Consider the following 19,104-nt stretch of genomic DNA (forward strand, 5'->3'; position numbering starts at 1 on the left):
GTATACCTCTTCAGGTAACCCTGCAAATGACGTCTGCCCTCTACCCCCACCTTGGCCCCCAGGTTCTCGGACTCCCCTGAACAAAAAGGCTGGCAGGCTCAGGTGACAGAGTTCAAGGCCCTCTGGCAGGCCACCGAGGTGGAGCGCGACCGGCTCACCGAGTTTGTCACTGTCCTACAGAAACGGTAACTCGTGGCTCCTCAGACCACGGGCCTAAGTGGGCTGGGGGTGGAAGGCCCAGCACAAGGGCACCCTCTTGGCCAAGCGCCAGGCCTCTCCCACAAAGGGGTTCACTTTACCTGAGAGCTTGGTTCGCACAGTCTTTGTCCAGGACTTTCCCAGCCACACCTCATGTGCCCATCAAGCGCCCCACAATCCCGAGGCCTGACCACCACACTTATGGTTTGCCTCATCCTGTGTGCACCCAGTGGGACTGCCGCGTGCATGTGGGTGCCAAGTGAGAGTCTCGTGGGAGGACGCTCAGGAGTAGTTGAACCAGGCAGATAACCCACCAATAACTAAAACTGATGATGAGCACGGTGCTACACTGGGCGCCTTCCGAAGGCTCAGTGAAAGGTGCGGGCCAGACTGAAGTCTGGAATCCCAACAGCAAAAGAGCTGTTGACAGGTGGGGGTGCTGAGACAGCCCTGGGGAGAGGAGGGAAGCGGGCAGCCGAGGCTGTGCTCCAGGAGGTATGGTCTTCTCCACAGGGTTGTTGACAGATTTCCATTCAGATAAGTCAGTGTTCCTCTTTCAAGTGACCCTTTTGGCAAGACTTGCTGGTGCCCAGGCCAAAACACGGCCCCACCATGTGACCTCCACATGGAAGAATACAAAGGACTCCACTGAGTTTCTGAAATGACAGGCCAGATCACATGTCAATCCGGGTTCTTGGATGACAGTGGGAAGGCAGATTTTTGGGAGGTGCCGGCAGACTCTAAGGTGCAGGACGAGAACGGAGCCCGGGAAAGTGCAGAGACCTTGGTAGCGGGAACCTTGGGCACTGGAACCACACAGGCCCAGTGGTTTTACGCCAGTGCATTCTGGGAGAGGAGGTCTGGCCCGCATGGGTCGCTCACATGTCCCTCCCCAGACACAGGCCAGGAACCCTGACCGGAAGAACCCCCGGATACTCACAGAACAGTTTGTCAAAAGGAAAAATGGCATACAGTTACCAGAGAAGAACTGGGTGGTGGGGCCTGGGAAGTGGACAGCGGGTGGCTGTGCCTGAGCAAAGAGACGCCTTCTCATGCAGTACGTAGAGCGGCCGGGGGTCGCGGGTATACTCGGGTAGATGAGAAAAGTAACATTAATTCCCCTTCTCTAGCTGAAATGTAATGGAAAATAGAAGCCTCTAGCCTGTCAGATGGCAGAAACACACTCAGCTCGGGCTTTCTCGCCCCTTCTTGAGGGGCACCTGAGTGGGGGGTTTTGGGAGCCGCGGTGACTCAGGCATCTGTTGCTGTGTAGCAAATCCTAAACTTCGTGGCTTCAAACACGATGGTTTATTCTTTCTCGTTATTCTGTGGGTTGCCTGGGTAGTTCTGCTCCATGTGATGCCAGCTAGGGCCCCTCTGAGCCCATTTAGCTGGAAGCTCCATGGCGTCTCTCTCTCCACGTGGCCTCTCACCCAGGTGTCCCTATGCAAAGCTGGGTGTGGGGGGCAAGCGGGCGCTCCTCTGGCCACATCATGCTCTCAGGGGGTGCCTTTGTCCTTTTTGATTCCTCAGGTTCCTTCTGCTGCTGTGTCATTTTGGGGAGTGGGGAAGCTCTGGGAGGCTGTCTCAGGCCCATTAGCAAAGACAAATGGTCTTTTTAATCCAGGGCATTGCTATGGACTCAAGCAAGGAAGGGGGGCTCAGGCCCTCTCTGCACTCCGGTCCCCCCAAACCTATTTGGATTTCTCACCCTCAGAATATAGGCCCTTCCTTCCGGCAGCTCCACCAGACCTGCTCCTCTTTGTCTGGCCATCTGGCACAGGGGAAGGTCTCCCTCTCTCTTAGTCTGCCCTACCAGTTCCCGGGCCTCAGCCACAGCCCCCAGCTCCCCAGTCTCCTATCCATATCCCAGGGAGGTGGCTGCGCTGTGCTGGGGACCCCCCCCAAACCATGCTACCATCAAAAAGGGCCTCGGTGGAAAGTGAGACAGAACTTCTGTGGTCTGTTTCCCTTCTCTCGAGTCCTGTGTCCAGTGACCAGTGTCTGTGGTCCTGTGTCCAGTCTGAAACCCACATTGTAAACAACCCAAACCAGGTCTTCCCTCGCCCCAGAGAGCCAGGCTTCGGATCATGAGGATTGTCTTCACACACAGGAGTTTTGTTTGCGATGCCCACCAAAGGAGTCAGCAGTTGGGTTGGCACCCTAGTAATGCCAACTCCCCAAGTGACAGGAGCACTATGATTTCACAGGGAGGGAAGGAATGTGGGGGAAACCAGGGGCTTCCCAATTCCAGGTCCGAGGAAGTGCAGGGCAGTGTAAAAGGAGGGAGTCAGGGTACCTGACTTTCCCAGCAGGGAGTTTTCTCAGCCATCAGCAGGTGTTTGTCTCCGATGTACTATCAACCCCAGGAGACACAGAGAATTTTTATTAGGGTTAAAACATAGTCGGTTTTTCCAAATCTTCCAGAAATTCAGTGGAGCAAGTTAATAGTAAATCATAGGATATAGGGAAACCAAATAAGACATCAGTGTAAAAAAATAATAACAGTACAAAACACAACAATGCAAAAATGGACAATTATAAATCAGAGACATCCTGCAGGGGAGGAGGAGGGAGAGGGATCAGAGGGAAGGAGGGAGGAGCACAGGGGACTGAGGTGATGGTGCACGATGCACTGGTGAAGGAAACTCTATGGGGACTACGCCTGAGGGATGGGGAGAAGCAAATATTCTTTAAAAATGAACAGGGCCTCCCCTGGTGGCACAGGCAGTTGAGCGCTGCACTGTGAAGCTGTCCACAGTCTCTGCAGCACCGGTTTGATCCTGGTGGGCCGGCGAGGGTCCCACATGGCGCGCTGTCCTGTCCTGTCCTGACAGACCTCTCCTGTCTCACCCGCTGCTCCCCTCAGCAGTGTATTTCGTCAGTCTGCCTGTTCTGTTCCCTGCTCTGTCTCTGGTGAATCCTCTCACCCTCCCATGAGTCTGGCCTGTGCCCCCGTTCTTGTATAAAATAAATCTTTAAAAAAAAAAAATGAACAATGATGCAAAATAAATAAATAAATAAAAATGAGAGGTCTAAAAAAAAGTAGTTAATCATAGGAAGGAGCATGGGAGTGTGATTCAGTGAATTAACAGTTAATCCCAAAGAGGGAATAGCAATTGAGTAAGTTAATAGTTAATCCTGAAGAGGGAATGCCATTCAGTGATTAGAATTTAATTCCTCTTATTCCTAAATTTTTCATCTAGGGGAGTTTTGTGGTGCAGAACGGAGGGGATCTGGCTACCACCTGTCTCACAGTTTATCCATTTTTCTAGTTGTTTAGAATTGGGAGTTAGTGTGGTTGGTCTGCCATGACAGAAGTCACTAAATATGTCTCTTTTTAAAAAAGCATGCAGTTGGCTTTGCTTGTAAATTCAATCTGAGAATTTGCATTTGAGCAGTGAGTTTAATTCATTTTCATTTTTGTAATATTTGGAAATATTTTGATCATCTCAATATTTTCTACTTGCCATGGCTTTTCTTTGTTCTTTTTGTACACCCTTCTCCCTTATATTTGGTGGATCAAGTTTCATTTGCCTCCCTAATGTATAAGTTTGCCAGTTAGACATTCTCTATTCTTTTAGTGGCTATCCTCAACTTTTAACATAAAATCAGCAAGCCTAAAGACAGCAGGTTTCTTTACTATCACTTCAAACAACAGAATAAATTTTGATCTTTTATTCTGATTTCCCTACTTGTATCTTTCATGTTATTGTTATCTAATATTTTCTTCTACACTTCTTAAACCTTCCAAAATTGACTTTCCAAATTTGTCTTTTTAAAATAAAATCAGTATACATCTATTTTTGCCAATATATTTTAAAATATCTTCTCTCAATTGCTGCTTCCTGTTTCTTAATCTTCCTTCTCAGTTCAGTTTCCCTCTTACTGAAGTGGATCCTTTAGTTCAGTGAGGCCATGAGAATAGCAAGCTTCCTGGTTCTTTGTTTATTTTTAAATGTCTTTATTATGCCGTTCTCTTGAATGAGAATTTCATTGGCATAGAATTCTAGATAAACAGGCATTTTACCCAGCACTTGGAGGCTATTCTAGTCCATCGTCTGAGCATCCACTGCTGTTGAAAGGACTCTGCCCCTGGATGCTTTTTCAGATATTCCCTGCCTTGACATCTGAAAGTTTCACTATGAAGTTCTCCCTTGTTTTATTTTTCCTACTGAGGAATCAATGTGCTTTTTCTTTTCTTTCTTTTTTACATCTTAAAAGGACAGGTTGGTTAGAAAAAGGAGAAAGAAAAAGGTACCGGCATAGTCAAGGGCAGGTGGGAGAGCTGCCTCTTGCCTGTGCAGAAACGCGCTTTTTCAGTCCAAGGACTTCAGTCTCTGTTGCCAAGGACCACTCCCCACAGATGGCCTCTCCGCATCTTCCCCATTCTTGTCACCTAAAATTCCTCGTCAACATAGATTAGCTCTCCTTCTCTTTCTTCCTGTTATGTTCCCCACAACTGTTAAAACTTCTGAATATTGTGGACTGATTCCTGGGTGACCCTCCTGTGAACTGGAAGACACATTCGTCCATTGGGGTTTCAGTGGCCTCGGATGAGCACGTTATGTTAATTGATTGGATTAGGGCTTCCTGGCCTTGGGTTTAGGTTTTCGAATTCTCTTTCCCCCATGGGAGTCCCTGGTAGACTCCAGCTCTTCAATTTCTGTCTTCCAGCTCATTAAATCTCTTCAGTTGACTTCAATTGCCATGAAACCTGTTTAGTAACTTTATTTTTCATGCCTGGCTATTCTTTTTTATGTAAAACCTCATGTTCTCTCTCTCTCTCTTTTTTTTTATAGCATTTGTTCTTTTAGTAAAATTTCTTGCCTTTCTCTTTAATAACTTTCAACTTTCTTAGTCCCCTCAAAGTTGCACTATCATCTTCATTACTTAGGATTCTAAGTCACAAATACTACGTTCCCCCCATGGTGAATTCTTTGCCTGCAAGGTTTGTATTTTGGGGAACTAGTTTTTTTTTTTTCTTGTGGGAGCTCTTAGGTTAAGAAAAGGCCCCTATAGATTGGTTCTGCCTTTGTTTCTGTGCAGCTGTGGGGGCTTCGGTGGTCTCTAATCAGCACTGATTTATTAGGTTAGGATTTCCTAAACACAAGAGTGCTGCCTTGTGCTTCAGTTTTCTCAAGATGGTGTTTCTCCCCACATCAGGCCCTGGTAGACCTACAGGCTTCCTTCTCACTTTCTGGGCTTATAAATGGTATATTGGCTCAGTGCTTACAAACACAGCCCTGGAGGCTTCCAGAAGCATGCAGAAACCTCCCTGGCAGCATGCTGTCTTCCAGGAGCCCAAGTTTATGTCTTCTGCCATCACATTGGCATTAAATCCTTTGCCTTATTCTATTGTCAGTTTCATCACTTTTTTTTTTTAAGATTTATTTATTTATGCATACAAGAACTGGGGTACAGGCCAGAGGTGTGGGAGGGTGAGAGGCCAGAGACAGAGTGGGGAGCAGAACAGGCAGACTGACTGAAATACACTACTGAGGGGAGCAGCGGGCGAGTCAGGAGAGGTCTGCTGCACCATGAGGGTAGCTCCCTGGCTGGCCCGGGATTGAACTCGAGCTGCAGAGGCTGCGGGCAGCTTCATAGTGCTGTGTTTAACCACTTGTGCCACCAGGGAGGTCCTAGGATTGCACATTTTAAAGTGTTGGTTATATTTTTTCTTTACATATGTAAAGAGCTCTTTACAATTTTGTATACAGTGTTATATATGTAATATGTAATATTATGCATGTTTATCTTCAGTAAGTCTTTATCATCTGTGTTAAATTAATTCCTGAGCAGGGGGTACCTCCTTCTCTGTATATTTTTTGTCATGATCCCAACAGTTACAGCCCCCATGAAAGCAAATTTTTAACACATAATTTTCTCTAATGACTTACTTACTGAACATTCTTCACTTCCTGCTGCCATGGGGTCAGTTTAGTCAGACTCTTGAAATACAATGAAAATCAGTTATGGAGTAAAAAGGCAAATCTTTTAAAAGACTTGGAATTTCACGAATTGATAAGCGTGATGTTGGAGAGCTGTTACATCATACTCAAAGCCATTGACAAACCAGCATCCTGTCATATTAACCCAGATGATGAGTCAACAACAACAACAAAACAGGGAGAGCGAAGGCAGGGTCAAAAGAGAGCAGAACACCTATGTGTTTGAGAGGCCTTGAGAAGAAACAGACTTCCTGAGAGGCAGGCGCAGAGGCCAGGAGGCAGGTAGAGGAGTGGGATGTAGCTGGGTTTGTGCATCTGGAGGAAAAGCTGTAGGGCCTGCTGGCAAATTGGGCGCTGAAAGCCACAAAGAAAAAAGAGAGAGCAGGAGAGACTCCCAGGTTTTTTGGCTGAACAACTGCGTGAGTGATGGTGACATTTATCAGGATGGAAAAGGCACATTTGGGAGAAGGAGGGGAGAAATCAAGAGCTTGGTTATTCCTAAATTTTATAGGAATTCATAAAATGCATTAGCATTTCCCATGATATTTGCTTTTGGTTTCTTTTGCTATTTCTGCTATCGCAAATGGAATACGAAGTTAAACAAAATGCAAACATTACTGAACTATGTAGCAGAAAAAATGAAAGCCTGCTCTCCCACACATAACTAGTCAATAACTGCTGCAGTTCCTCTTTGATTTTAGTTCATAGGTTGAATTACATTAGCATTAGTGTTTATTTGTTTTTAAATTTTTAATTTGTTATGAAAATTTTAATTAGCTCCTATATAATGCACAATCTGCTCCTACTTGTTCACTTAGTATGATATCACAGACATTCTTTTTATGACTACAGACTATTTTACTATTAATTCACTATGATTTATTTACCATTGCTCTATTGATGGGTTCTTGATTGCTGATTTTAAAATGCTTTATTGTGTAAGGTGTTTCCCTCTATTCTCATTGTGCTTTGAGTTTTAAAAAAAAAACAAGAATGACTAATGATTTTACCAAATGCTCCAATAGCATCTGTTGCAAGACTCACAGGATTTTCTTCCTTAATCTAATTTGGATGTTAAATCTTATAGCTCTGGAGTCCCTGGAGCTACGTTGTCTTATTCTTTTACAATGCCATCGAGTTCTACTTTCTTTCCTTTTCCCTCTGTTTTCACTGTGTAGATGGAATTCAAAGATGGCCCCTCAATTCCTGCCCCTTTATATGTTTTCCCCTTGGGTGAGAGCCGACCTGTGAATATGGTTGGATATCATTGCCGTTGACTTACTTGGCCCTGTGGGAGTAAAAATAGGTGGGATAATTTTCACAGTTTATCTTTAAGATCACTGAGTTGATTTTCACCAGGGGCCATTTTAGTTTTCAGTGCTTCTGGTGAGCAGGTTCGAAAATGCTTTTTTTCCCCCTCTAAGAGCCTTTTCTCACTCTCAGCTCTTTTACAATTTTTTCAAATCTCATCAAGAATTCACTAAAGCTTTTAAAAGAGTTCTCTCTGGTCTCTTCTGCCAATTCTGTGCCAACAGGAGGCCCACCTGCCCTTGGCCCCCTGCTGTCACGCCTGAATACTTTTATGTGGCAAAAGGTACTGAGCAGATGTAATTATCGTTATGGACCCTGAAATAGAAAGATTATCCTGGATTATCGGTTGACCCAATCTAATCACTTGAGCCCTTAAAAACAGAGAAATTTCTCCAGCCGGGATCATAGAGATGCTGCAGAAGTCAGAGAAATTCAAAACATAAGGGTATCTGGCTGGCTTTGAGGATAAGGGGGCCAAGTGGCCTCTAAAAGCCGAAAACAAGCAGCCAACAGCCAGAAGGAAACTGGGGCCCTTGGTCCTTCGATTCCAACAACCTGAATGAACCCGGAAGCAGATTCTCCCCCAGAACCTCCAGATAAGAAGGAACCCCTTGATTTTGGCCGTGGAACCTGGAGCAGAGACATCAACAGTGCCTGCTGAGCTTCTGGCAGAACTGTGAGATAATAGCTTTGTATTGTTTTAAGCGGCTAAGTTTATGGTAATTTGTCACAGCAGCAATAGAAAATAAATATGTCACCTAATGATAATTCTGCCTTCCCAATGGTGATATAACTAGCTTGGGGGGTGGAGAGAGATTTGGTAAGGGGGAGAATACTAAAATAAAACCCAATTTTTTGTCGTGTTTTAATATCGTGTTGCCTGACAGGAAGTCAAAAGATTATATTTAAACCTTAAAAAAATAGCATCCTAAACATCTGTAAGATGATGGCAGTAAATAGTCAAGGAAGCAGCTGGAAGTGATAGAAGTAGCTGCTCCTGGAGAGCAGGAATTGGGCGTGGTGAGGTGTGGGGCGGGGCTGCTGAGCTTTTCATTTTAAGCCTTGGACAGAGCTACATGATTTTTCAATGCATGTTCCTATGTCACCTCAATAAAAATAAAGAACAAGTCCCACCACCATCGATATAAGGTGTGCCACCTCTCTGAGAAACTGAGCGGGAGTGGGTAGGGCGGCCCCTGCCTGCCAGGGAGTGTGGCAGCCCATCCTCTCTCATCACTAGGGTGGAGGAGAGCAACAGCAGGCTTCTGGAGTCTGAGAGGAAGCTGCAGGAGGAGCGGCAACGCACCGTGGTGCTGGAGCAACATCTGGAGAAGATGCGCCTGGAGCCTGTGAGGACAGTCGGCTCACAGAGAGCAGCCCCCAGGAGCAAAACAGGTAGAGACTGGACCAGGGGGCCAGCAGCAGTTGGGGGGACTGAAGGAGGGGGCATCTTGCTGCTAATGGAGGAGCCAGTCAGCAGCACTGGCCAGCCCCCTCAAGGAGAGTGTGGGAAGCAGAGGCCCTCATCAGGATGGAATTCTGCCAGCTCATCCTTCTCCCCTGGTCTCCTACTTAGAACAGGAGCCCCAGAGCATCATCACCCAGCCCCATGTAGCCCTGGCCCAGCCCACCTGCGAGCCTTTAGCATAAGGTAGCACTTAGCTTAAGGCGTTCTGCTGAATACCTCAGCCACCACCCTCACCCCCACGTCAGCCCTCAGCCCTCTATCCAGAGCTGCCCATGCTCAGAGGTGATCATGGGGCAAAGTTGGTTTGCTGGGGAGGCCGGAGCATAGTGGCTGGCCAGGAGCAGAATCCCTGTCTACCTCCTTAGCTATTGAGCATAAGTGGGGATGAAGTGGTCTCTCCACAGGCTTGGGGACCCATGTTCCTCTTCCTGGTGTCCCTCCATCCTCAACATGCAGCTCCATCTCACGGTCTAATTTGGCTGCCTCGCTCCCCCACCAGCAGCAGGCAGGAGACAAGCAGCTCCACAGTCTTTAAAGGCTGACCCTCAGGTTGTTTGTATCACTTCTGCTCTCATCCCATTGGCCAGTTCCTAGTCATGTGACCACACAGCTGCAGTCCAGGTTTAGTTGTCCTAAACTCAAAGGTCTCTTGCTCCCATACAGTGGTTCTTAAGGCACTGTCTCCAGGCCAGCACCAGCAGCAGCTTGCGGGGCTGGGGCAAGCTTGGGGTGCAGGCTGCTGGGACCAAAAGCCATTTCTGGGGTGACCAAAAGCCATTTTTGGCTCCCAGAGAAGAGGAACCTCCAGTGAGGAGAAGCTAGGCCTCCTCCTGCTGGCATCCTTACCCCCTGCAGGCTCTGGAGTGGAGGTGTAGCCCCCACTGCCTCTCAACACCCCAGGATACCCCTGTCCTTCTCCCAGCCAAGACACTCAGACCTTTGTTCCCAGCCCAGATGAGATCAGAACATTTCAGAAGGATGGGCACAAAGAGGGAGTTGTGCCTTTTCCTTTCTCCCACCAGCAGGGTCCAGGCCTGGAGGGGGCCTTCCAGGAGCTGCTGAGAGTTCAGGCTGAGTCCCTGGGGCTGAGCCCTCCTGGGTCCTCAAGAATGGGTCCTCTAGGAGTGCGGAGTCTCCTGCCTTGGGCTCACCTTCTGCTAGGAGCTAGACTCCCAACCAGAGAAGACTAAGCACAGCAGGAAAAACCACATTTCTCCTGCCTGGACAATGAGGGGCAGTACCTGAAAGTGCCCACATGGCCTCTGCCACCTGCTGGCCTGTGGCACGGGCAGAGTGGCGCCCTCTGGAAGCATGGCTCCACCCCCGCCGTCTGCAAATGAGGAGACCTGATTCCAGAGTTCAGTCCTTCGAGGCATTTCCAAACCAGTGGGGAAGAGAGACAGTAAACAAATAAGCCAGTTAAAGATGTCATAGGCCAGAGGGAGGCAGGCGCTGTGGCTTGATGCAGAGGAAGGCATAGGAGGTGCTAAGAGTGTAGCTGTTATCTTTGGGGTGGCGGAGACCTCACTGGCAGTTGATGACTGGACAGGCAGTAGAAGAAGGGGATGTGTGGGCAGCTAGCTGAGGAACGAGCAGGGACACCACGGCGGAGCCTCGTGGGAGATTTGGAGGAACCACATGAAGGCAGTAAGGCGGGAGCATAACGAGGGGACGAGGAGGTGAGGTCAGAGACATAGTGGGTTCCTGAGGAGGTGAATTCACTCAGGCCTCACAAAGTTCTAGAGGCAAGAACTATTGTCTTCATTTTGCAGGTGAGGAAACCAGCTCAGAGAAGTTGAAGGTTTACCTGAGGCCACACAGCAGGGGGTGAAAACCAGGTCTGCTGATGCCAGGTGATTTCCCCTGGGCCACACTACCCCCAAGAACCCCACCACCTCTGAGGGCCTCTTCACACAGAGGCTTTCGGATGATGTGCTCATGCCCAAGCTCCCCACATTTGGGGACTTTGATTTCTTTTTCTGAACTTTCTGTGGCCCCTGGCCCCAGCCACCCTGGATCTCCTGTATGTATATGTATGTGTGTATACATGTATGTATGCATGTTGTTGGCTGGAATGGGGACTGGAGGGGGGAACTAGTGGTGTGAGGCATCAGATGCAGTGACAGCCTATACTCAGGCTCAACCTGCAGGCCAGACCATAGGCCCGGGTGCCCTCCAGAAATGTGTGAAGTGGCAAAGACAGAGATGGTAACAAACATAACCACCTTGGTACATGGCAGGCAGAGTCGGGGCTGTAATAGAGCCAAAACCAGGGCCCGGGAGAACGTAGAGCAGGTATCAGGGAGGGCCCCTGGAGGGAGGCCCTTGTCCTGCACCTTGAAGGAGGTATGTGTGTTTCAGCAAGTGGAAAACCAAGAAGTAGGCAGCTGGGGGAAGAGCAGATTAACACAGGGCCCTGGCATCATCACGGAGAGAGGCTGCTACCGCCCCACAGGTCCTCCCGCCTCTAACACCAGGCACAACCCACATGCGAGCGAGAAAAAGGACCCATCCTCCAGCCAGCTCTCCAGTGTGCCTGTGGAGTCCCAGATGGAGGAGCTGACCACCAGGTGCCCTTCTGTCCCGGCTTCCTGAAAGGGTGGTGTTGTTGTCCGTGGGTAAAGGGATCATATGCCCCCTTGACTCCTGTTTGAACAGAAGGCTGGTCCTGCAGAGCCTGGGTTTTAGGCCAGCCGTTCGGCAACTGGCTATAGGAAGACAGAACCCAGCCGTGACCAGGTTAACCGGCACTCCCTAGAGCAGTTTCATTAGGCGCAGGTGGCTGAGCTCCCTTTTCTCAGATGCAGTGATGAGGAAGGAAGGACAGGGAAACTCTACAAATTAGTATTCACCCTTGAGACAGTCAGCATTTGGGGAACCCCCAAGGGCCAGACCCAGGCCTGCGGGTGGGCCCAGCGAGAAATCCCACATGATTTCCCTCTAAGGATCTGTGGGAGGAGGGGAGGGCCCAGGCGAACCCTGAGGCTGAAAGCAGCCATGCTGGCAGCCCCCTTCCCAGGGCCCTCAGCGCATATGCCCGCACATCTGTGCCCAGGCTTGGGCCGCGCTGAGCCCTGTCTCCATGTGGTCCAGGCTGGCCATCCAGGCAGAGGAGAATGAAATGCTGAAGGCCGCCCTGGGCAGTGCCCTGCAAGGGAAGGAGGAGGACTTCCGTATGTACCACGAGACCCTGGGCCAGGTGAAAGGAGTCTTCCTGCAGGCCCTGCGGCAGCAGAAGGTGGACAAGCGCTAGCACGGCGGCTGCGCAGCAGGGCAGCCTCGGGCCTGGAGGGGACTGGTTCTGTCTGAGGACTCCATCTGCTCCCAAAGCCAGTCTGGGGCAGCCATCTCAGCCCCTTTTTCCAGAAGAGGTTCCTCAAGAGAGACCAAAGCCAACATGTCATGCCAGGAGGCTAAGAAGTCCTGATGGAGCCCGGAGGAGGCCCCAGTCAGGTGTGGGGACAGCAGGAGCTCCGGGACGACGCACAGCTGTGAATGAACACATGCAGTCCTTGGACAGGTGCTCATGGCCCTGGCCTAGGTCAGGCTGGGGCTCCTGCGAGCCCACACAGCCCCACATGCGCAAGCGAACCCTTGGTGCTCTGGGCTGGGAGCATCACCAAGCCTTCCAGCCCCATCCTGCCCCCCTCACCCTGTGTCCCCACACCCTACTCTCCCCTCTGGAACTCCACCTGTGGCCATCCCCATGCTCTGAAGACTTGGGGGGCTACCACACTCCCAGTTTCCCTGTTGACCCATTCCTCAGGGTTCTTCCTTAGATGCAGGCCCTCAGAATTGCAATAATAATGATTTTTCTCAGTCACCACAGCTCCCACTGAGTGAGCATCTACTGCAGAAACCTGACCCGCTCCATCCCTCGGGTGTCCCAGGGTGCAGTCACCATATTTTACAGATGAAGAGACTGAAGCTCAGAGAAAGGAGCTGAGCTAGTGTTGAACCCTGGCCTGCTGCCTGCCTAAGCCAGGGTCCTCCAGTGAGCAGGTCACCAGAGCCAGCGTGCCGGCAGCTCTGCCCCACCCGCTGCTCCCACAGGCATCTCTATGTGTTGCACCTGGACTGGGATTTTGTGGCAGTGGGTCCAGACAAAGCTGGGGTACACTTCCCTTACAGACACAGGGGTGAGCTGGCAAGGGGCCTGCAATTGAGCCTCAGGCTCCTTTGTGAAGACTGTGCCCTCCCACTCTGTCCTTGACTGCAGGTACTGCCATGGGAAGAGTAGCATTCAGGAGGGTCACGTGTAGCCCCACACCATGACCCCAGATTCCCACAGGTCCAAGAGATGCCGTGCACGCAGTACATAGGGTCTGGAGCACATGGCTGTGTGTGTACCCGTGCATGTGCACACAGTGCCCGCGCCACACTCACGGGCCCCACACAGGTGTGTGCCTACGAGCGTGCGTGTGGATGCAGATGCACAGCCCACTTGTGGAGGCCAGCCACAGCGCAGTGACTCACACACTTCCCAGGGAAGCCATGGGGGGCTGCTGAGGCGCTCTGCCCAGGCTCCGCCCCAGGGGTGGGGCTGTGGAGGGACTTGGTGCTGACACCCCAGCCAGGGAGCCCTTGACCCACATGGTCTAGATCCCCACCCCTGCGAGTTGGTTGAAGGGCATCAGGACAAAGCTGTGGTTCTGATGGGGCCCTCAGGGCTTGGGGAACAAAGAGCTTTCCTCTGATTCCTTGTGAAGGGAAACACTAGGCAGAGCCCAGGCTGGCGGGGCCTGCATGACCGGGAGTGGGCCGGAGGCAGAGTCAGCCAGCCAGGCTGAGTAGTCGCCACCATTCTCCTGCAGGTGTGGGAGCCTGAGGGTGATCTGAGGGGTGGGGGCGGTGAAGGTGCAGTGGGGGCCTGGGAGGAAGAGGCAGGCAGAGGAGCACCCAGCCTCCCTTGGAGATGGGCGCGGCGGCAGGGGTTGTCCAGGGGAGTGTGGGTGGTGTGCTCAGGGAGGTTTTGCTGCCTACTCAGGGCAGTTTTGCTGCCCTTATTGGCTCAGGGCTGGGTCTAAAAAGGAAAGGGCATCAATCAGATCATGGGATCTAAACAGATGGGGGTGTCTGGGGCAGATCTCTTTCCCTGCTCACCAGCTGTGTGGGCTTGGGAAGGTGACTTAACCTCTCTGAACCTCCATGTCCTCTCCTGTAAAATGGGAACAGTAATAGAAATCTCCAAGGACTATTACATGTGTCAAAAAAAAACTCAGGCATTTAGCTCGTAGTTTACTTCTATACAGGGGAATGGTATCAATAGATGGATTCACTCTACCAAGTTTAAAAAGAGGATTTATAGAGTAGAGAAGAGAGAAAACTGCAGCAGGTCTAGTACATCTTCTTTGCACCTTATTTTAGGTAGCTGGATTGGCTGGCCTCTCCTGGAAGCCAGTCTGGGTATTCAGTCCTTGTCTAGGCCAACTGTGGACACAAAGACGTCTGTTCAATGTACAGAGTCTCCAGGCAGCCTCGAGAACTTTGTTGTGAAGTTGAGTGTCAGGGTCCTTTCACAGCTTTTGGCACCTGCCATATGCACCCCAGTTTAGTGAGACCAAGTCTACTCCCCAACCCCCCTGAAAACCCTTCTTTAGGAGTAATTGAGTTAAAGAAGTGTCAAATGTTGGAGAAACAACAGGCTCACAGTGAGTGCTCAATAAATGGTAGCTCTTAGTCTTTCCTCTGTTCAACAAATACTTGTTGAGCAGCAACTCTATCCCAGGTCCGGGGGTGAGGCTGACATGCTTTCTGGTCTCCAGGAAGCCCCGGGTCCTCTGGGAGACACACTCACAGGCCCCCGTCCACAAGCCAGTCAGCGGTCAGACACCAACTGCACGCCAGCCTCTCCAGGCCCGCGAGTGGCCCAGAGGGGAAATCTGACTTGCTGTTTCTTTTAGGGACCTCCTGGTTTTGTCAGAGACATGCAGGAAATTGAGGGCCGAGATGGGGTGGGAGGGCATGGGGGGAGGGGAACACAGGGACAGAAGGTGGCACCTCAGAGCCTCCTACCTTCCCTGCTGCAGCTCCCAGGCTCATTGCCCAGATGTCGGTCGGAAAGGGCCTGTCAGGGAGTCATCTGTCCTTTGGATCTCCCTGGGTGGGGAAGGGTGCAAGGGGAAGACCCAGGGCTTTCCCAGGAAAGCCAGGGAGCAGGATTTTTTTAGGGGTCATCAAAGGGGCCAAGGACTTGGGCCCTGAAGGATCTATCTCAAGTGGGTTAGTACCCATGGCCTCCCCTGAGCAGCACCTCCTCTCCAGCCCTCAGGCACGTGGGCAGCAGGTGGGTTTGATGTGCTTTGCACAAATGAGGACACTGCCTGCCAGAGCCTTAAGATTGTATGGGGATGGGGGTGGGGTGGGGAGCAAGGACAAAGAGGGCGGGCAGTGGGGAGGTTCCACGTGAGGTGCTTTGGGCCTGGGAGCTCAGGTTCCAGCACTGACAGGTGAGACCTGGCTGAGCCATGGGCGTGACTTGGCCCCTGTCCCTGTAGGGGAGCCTCTGGGGTAGCACAGCTGAGCTGGGCAAGAGTGCCTCCTGACTCCGGCTGATCCGAGCCCCAAACACATTCCACTACTGTGGGCCCCTCCTGTGCTCCCAGAAGCTCAGGATGGTGGGCTGCAGCAGGGGTCGTCCTCTGGACCCCCACTTCAGTTACCAGAACTCTCCTCCCCATCAGCCTTCTCTCCCCACCTCCTCAACCCACAGCCACCCCACAAGGAAGTTTCTGCCTGCCTAACCCCTCGGCACAGGCACTGCCGCCACACAACACGCAGCTCCACAACACACGCCATCAATAACACATCACCCAACAGACACAAGAGTTACACACACATGGGATACTTTCCCCACAGTTTTACTTCAAGCAACAACAAAAATTTGAGCGGTGAGAAGGGGCTCTGAGTCTTGACAGAACTGCTTCCCCCCAACCCCCAATGTCTTTCCTAATGGCCCTGGGCCATACTTGGGAAGCTGACCCAAGGTCTGTTACTAGTTTTAATCTAGTCAGCTTCCTGCCCCTTGGTAGGCTGGTCCGGTCGGGAACCCCCCACTCCACCAGCCTCTGGCCATCCAGCCCTCAGTCCAGGGGGGCACCCTAGCTTTCCAGCCCTCCTGCCATCCTCAGGTGCCAAACTCCGGGCAGGCCCTGCTGCCTGGGGTCACCAGTGAGTATCTCCTGCTGCGTGTGTGTCCCGCTTCACCAGGCCTGTGCAGACAGGGGTCCCAGCTCTGTCAGCCCCTCTCTGAGCAATGCAAATGGCTGAGGATCCCACCCTAAGGCCAACTCAGGCTCAGGTCAGTTGGCTGAACCTGCGCTCTTAACTTGGGAGTTAAACTGCCTGGCTGCTTCCCTGGGCCAACCTCCAGGAACTTGTGGAGGGCACCAGACAGATGGCCAGTCCAGGCTGGTCTCAGCCAGTGCCTGGTGTGAGTGAAGTGGGTTCTTGACCCTTCATGGCAGGCAGCTCCAGAAGCTGGGGGCTGAGGCAACTAGCGGGCCTCTGTGCATCAGGCTCCTTTTCCATCAACAAGGGATAGTGATAACCCCCCTAAGGGCTACATTTTTTTAAATTATTTTTTAAAAACTAATAGCGTAGTTTTAGAACCAAGCCTGGCTACTGTGATGAACTTAGTCCTGACACCCCCTGAGTCCACTTCAGGATTCTGCTCGTGTCCCCCATTCTGAACCCCTCCTTAGTTCTCTGTAGTCTGGCATGGGCACCCTGCCCTAGTGCTGGCCTCTCCAGCCGCCCCCAGCCTGTCCCACGCCGTGCAGGGATGCCGTTCACGCTTCTCAGGTTCAGGAGCAGCAAGGCAGGCCTCTCACTCCGTGTGAGCATGCTGGGTCCCCCCATCTTCCTCTGAGCAGGTGTCTGCATGTTGAGGGAGAAACCCTGGAAAGCCATGGGGGGAGGGGAGAGAGGGAAAGGACTCTCCTTCCTAAGCCTTCTCAGGCCCTAGAAGCACCTGGCTGGTGGAAGAGCAGCCCCATCCCCCCCAGTCTTCAGCTGAGCCTGTGGCTGAGGTGGGGATCAGTTGGAGCTCCAATCACACAGCTCTCTGCAACCCCAAGCCCCCAGCCCTGTCCCACTGTCCGTACACGAACTTGGCAAATACATACAGCAAATACGTACAAATACATACAGTTCCCCAGACACTGAGGTCCTTGTCACAAAGCGGGACTAGGTCCTCACCCCTTTAGGGGGAGCTTCAGGATACCCTTGCCAATCAGGTAGCCTGGACTGAACCTGTGACTGTGCAGTGGGGGGCTCTGTCCCTCCCAGAGGAATCCAAGTTGGTTAGGGACATTCCTATCTGCTTCTCTGCCAGTTAAGGGGATGCCAGCCACTCCAGGTGTCCACTCAAGCTGATCCCATTAGCATCCACCCACCTAGGTAACTCCCTATGGGACAGAGCTGAGGGGTCTCCTGGGGTCCCCTGGGGCAGGGTTCATAAGGCTGGAGGTGCTAGTTGGGGCCACCTGGAAGGCTTCCTGGAGGAGAGAAGTCCAGGCCCACTGTGAGTGGGAGGCACAGGCTCTACCAACCAGGTGAGACAGGTTGAAGTGAAGCCCAGGTATCCCTGTCTGAGCTCATGCCACTGGCCACTGCTTTCTACCCTCCCCCTCCCCCACCCCCCACGATCCTCCCTGCGGCTCCCTGTGGCCAGCAGCTCTGCAGCACTCGGCTCTGCTCCATTCTGCTCAGCTCCGCTCCAGGAAGGCCACCTCCTCCCTGCCCTCCTCCTCTCCCTCCTCCTGCTGTCACCACTCACCGCTCATAGCCTCAAGGGGGTGGGGACCCCGGAGCTGGACACACCCCAGCATAGCCCCAGAACTCAGCTGGTCGGACGGGACACGGTCGGACGCAGGACCCCGGAGCCCTGAGGTGGGCAGTGTGCCAGGGTCCCTCACAGCCTCCTCAAGGTCAGTGCCAACTGGGGATGAAGCCATTCTAGGGTCCTTGAGACCCATGGAATCTACCTAAGACCCCACCCTACACCCAGACCCCAAGGTGGGCTTTATCCCACGTGTACCTGAGGCAGGCAGGGCCGGGGGGCCAGGGGCACCCCTACATCCATAGGATGGCTCAGGTCCATGGGTCTGTCAGGAGACGCCCCAGGTTGGGGGCCAGCTCTGGCCTTGTTCACAGAGGCCTCGCCGGGGACACCCTGCACCGGCCATGGAGAGCTAAAATTGGAAAGTAGCGAGTGGGAGGCAGCTGACAAAGCTATTTCGCGGGCTCTTCACTCTGCTCCGGTTTCAAGCTCCTGCTCCAATAACCCGATCCTCAGGGCCTCCCTTCCCCCACCTGGCCGGTGAGGAGGTGCCACAGCCCTCAGGCCAGCAATGCAGAAGTCAGATCTGGCAGCCCCCTGACATGGGCAGGAACCCCAGACGGTCTTCTCTTCTCTGAGACTCCAGAGGGGCCCACTGAGAACACTCATCCTCTCCCAGGTTGAGCGTGTGACCTTGACAGGCCCCTGCCCCTCTCTGACCCATGACCCCTCCATCTGTGTAATGAGAGAACGCCGAAGGTGGGGGCCCAGGAAAGCTGGTTATAGGGCTGGAAAGGAAGATTTGGGGGAGGGTCTGGGGTGCGAGACAGGCCACCTCTTGGTTCAGCCCAGCCAGGAAGAGCCCCTAGGCATGTCCTCCCTGTAATTTGGGCTCCAAATTACCCGTGAGGTCCTTGGGAAGGCCCTGCCTGGGTGAAGCTGGAGCAGGATAGGAAAGGCGTAGCTGCCGACTGCGGTCCTCGGTACGGCCATCGGGTCTCCTGGGGATGAGCTGGCAGGAAGGAGTGGCTGGGCTCACCCTGAGCCTGATACTGATCAGCACCTTGGACAGTATCCAGTGCCTTCCCTGGTGCCCACCTGGCCCTGCCTGGCCCCACACCTACTACCCCAGGGCACCTCTTCAAGCAGCACAGGCTCAACCAGCATCCAGGACCTGAATGCATGGAGCACGGAGAGGGGGTTGGTGTGGCCACGGACACAGGGATACGGCAGGCTGGGGCTCAGGGACGTGTTGGGGCAGCGAGGCTCAGGGAGAGGCTGGAGCTTGAATGAGACAGAGGAAGACTGAGCACCGGAGGACAGACCTGGTATGGTTAGGAGAGCTCAGGGAAGTAAAGGGAACTCAGCAAGGGGTGTGGGAATCAGAGAGGGAG

General features: G+C 52.3%; 1 protein-coding gene across 1 annotated transcript in view; it reads left to right on the forward strand.

The window, feature by feature from the left end:
• Positions 1-12,181, forward strand: part of CCDC13 (coiled-coil domain containing 13) — a gene marked incomplete at both ends in the record, with an annotated part of 33,357 nt that extends 21,176 nt beyond the window's left edge. The window contains 4 exons of the mRNA XM_084247204.1: positions 63-185; positions 8,701-8,855; positions 11,384-11,498; positions 12,022-12,181. Of these exons, the coding sequence (XP_084103330.1) occupies positions 63-185; positions 8,701-8,855; positions 11,384-11,498; positions 12,022-12,181 (553 nt within the window). The remainder of the gene's footprint in view (positions 1-62; positions 186-8,700; positions 8,856-11,383; positions 11,499-12,021) is intronic.
• Positions 12,182-19,104: the final 6,923 nt, after the last annotated feature.

This window comes from Talpa europaea, assembly GCF_964194135.1.
Source record: "Talpa europaea genome assembly, chromosome: 11".
Lineage (NCBI taxonomy): Eukaryota > Metazoa > Chordata > Mammalia > Eulipotyphla > Talpidae > Talpa > Talpa europaea.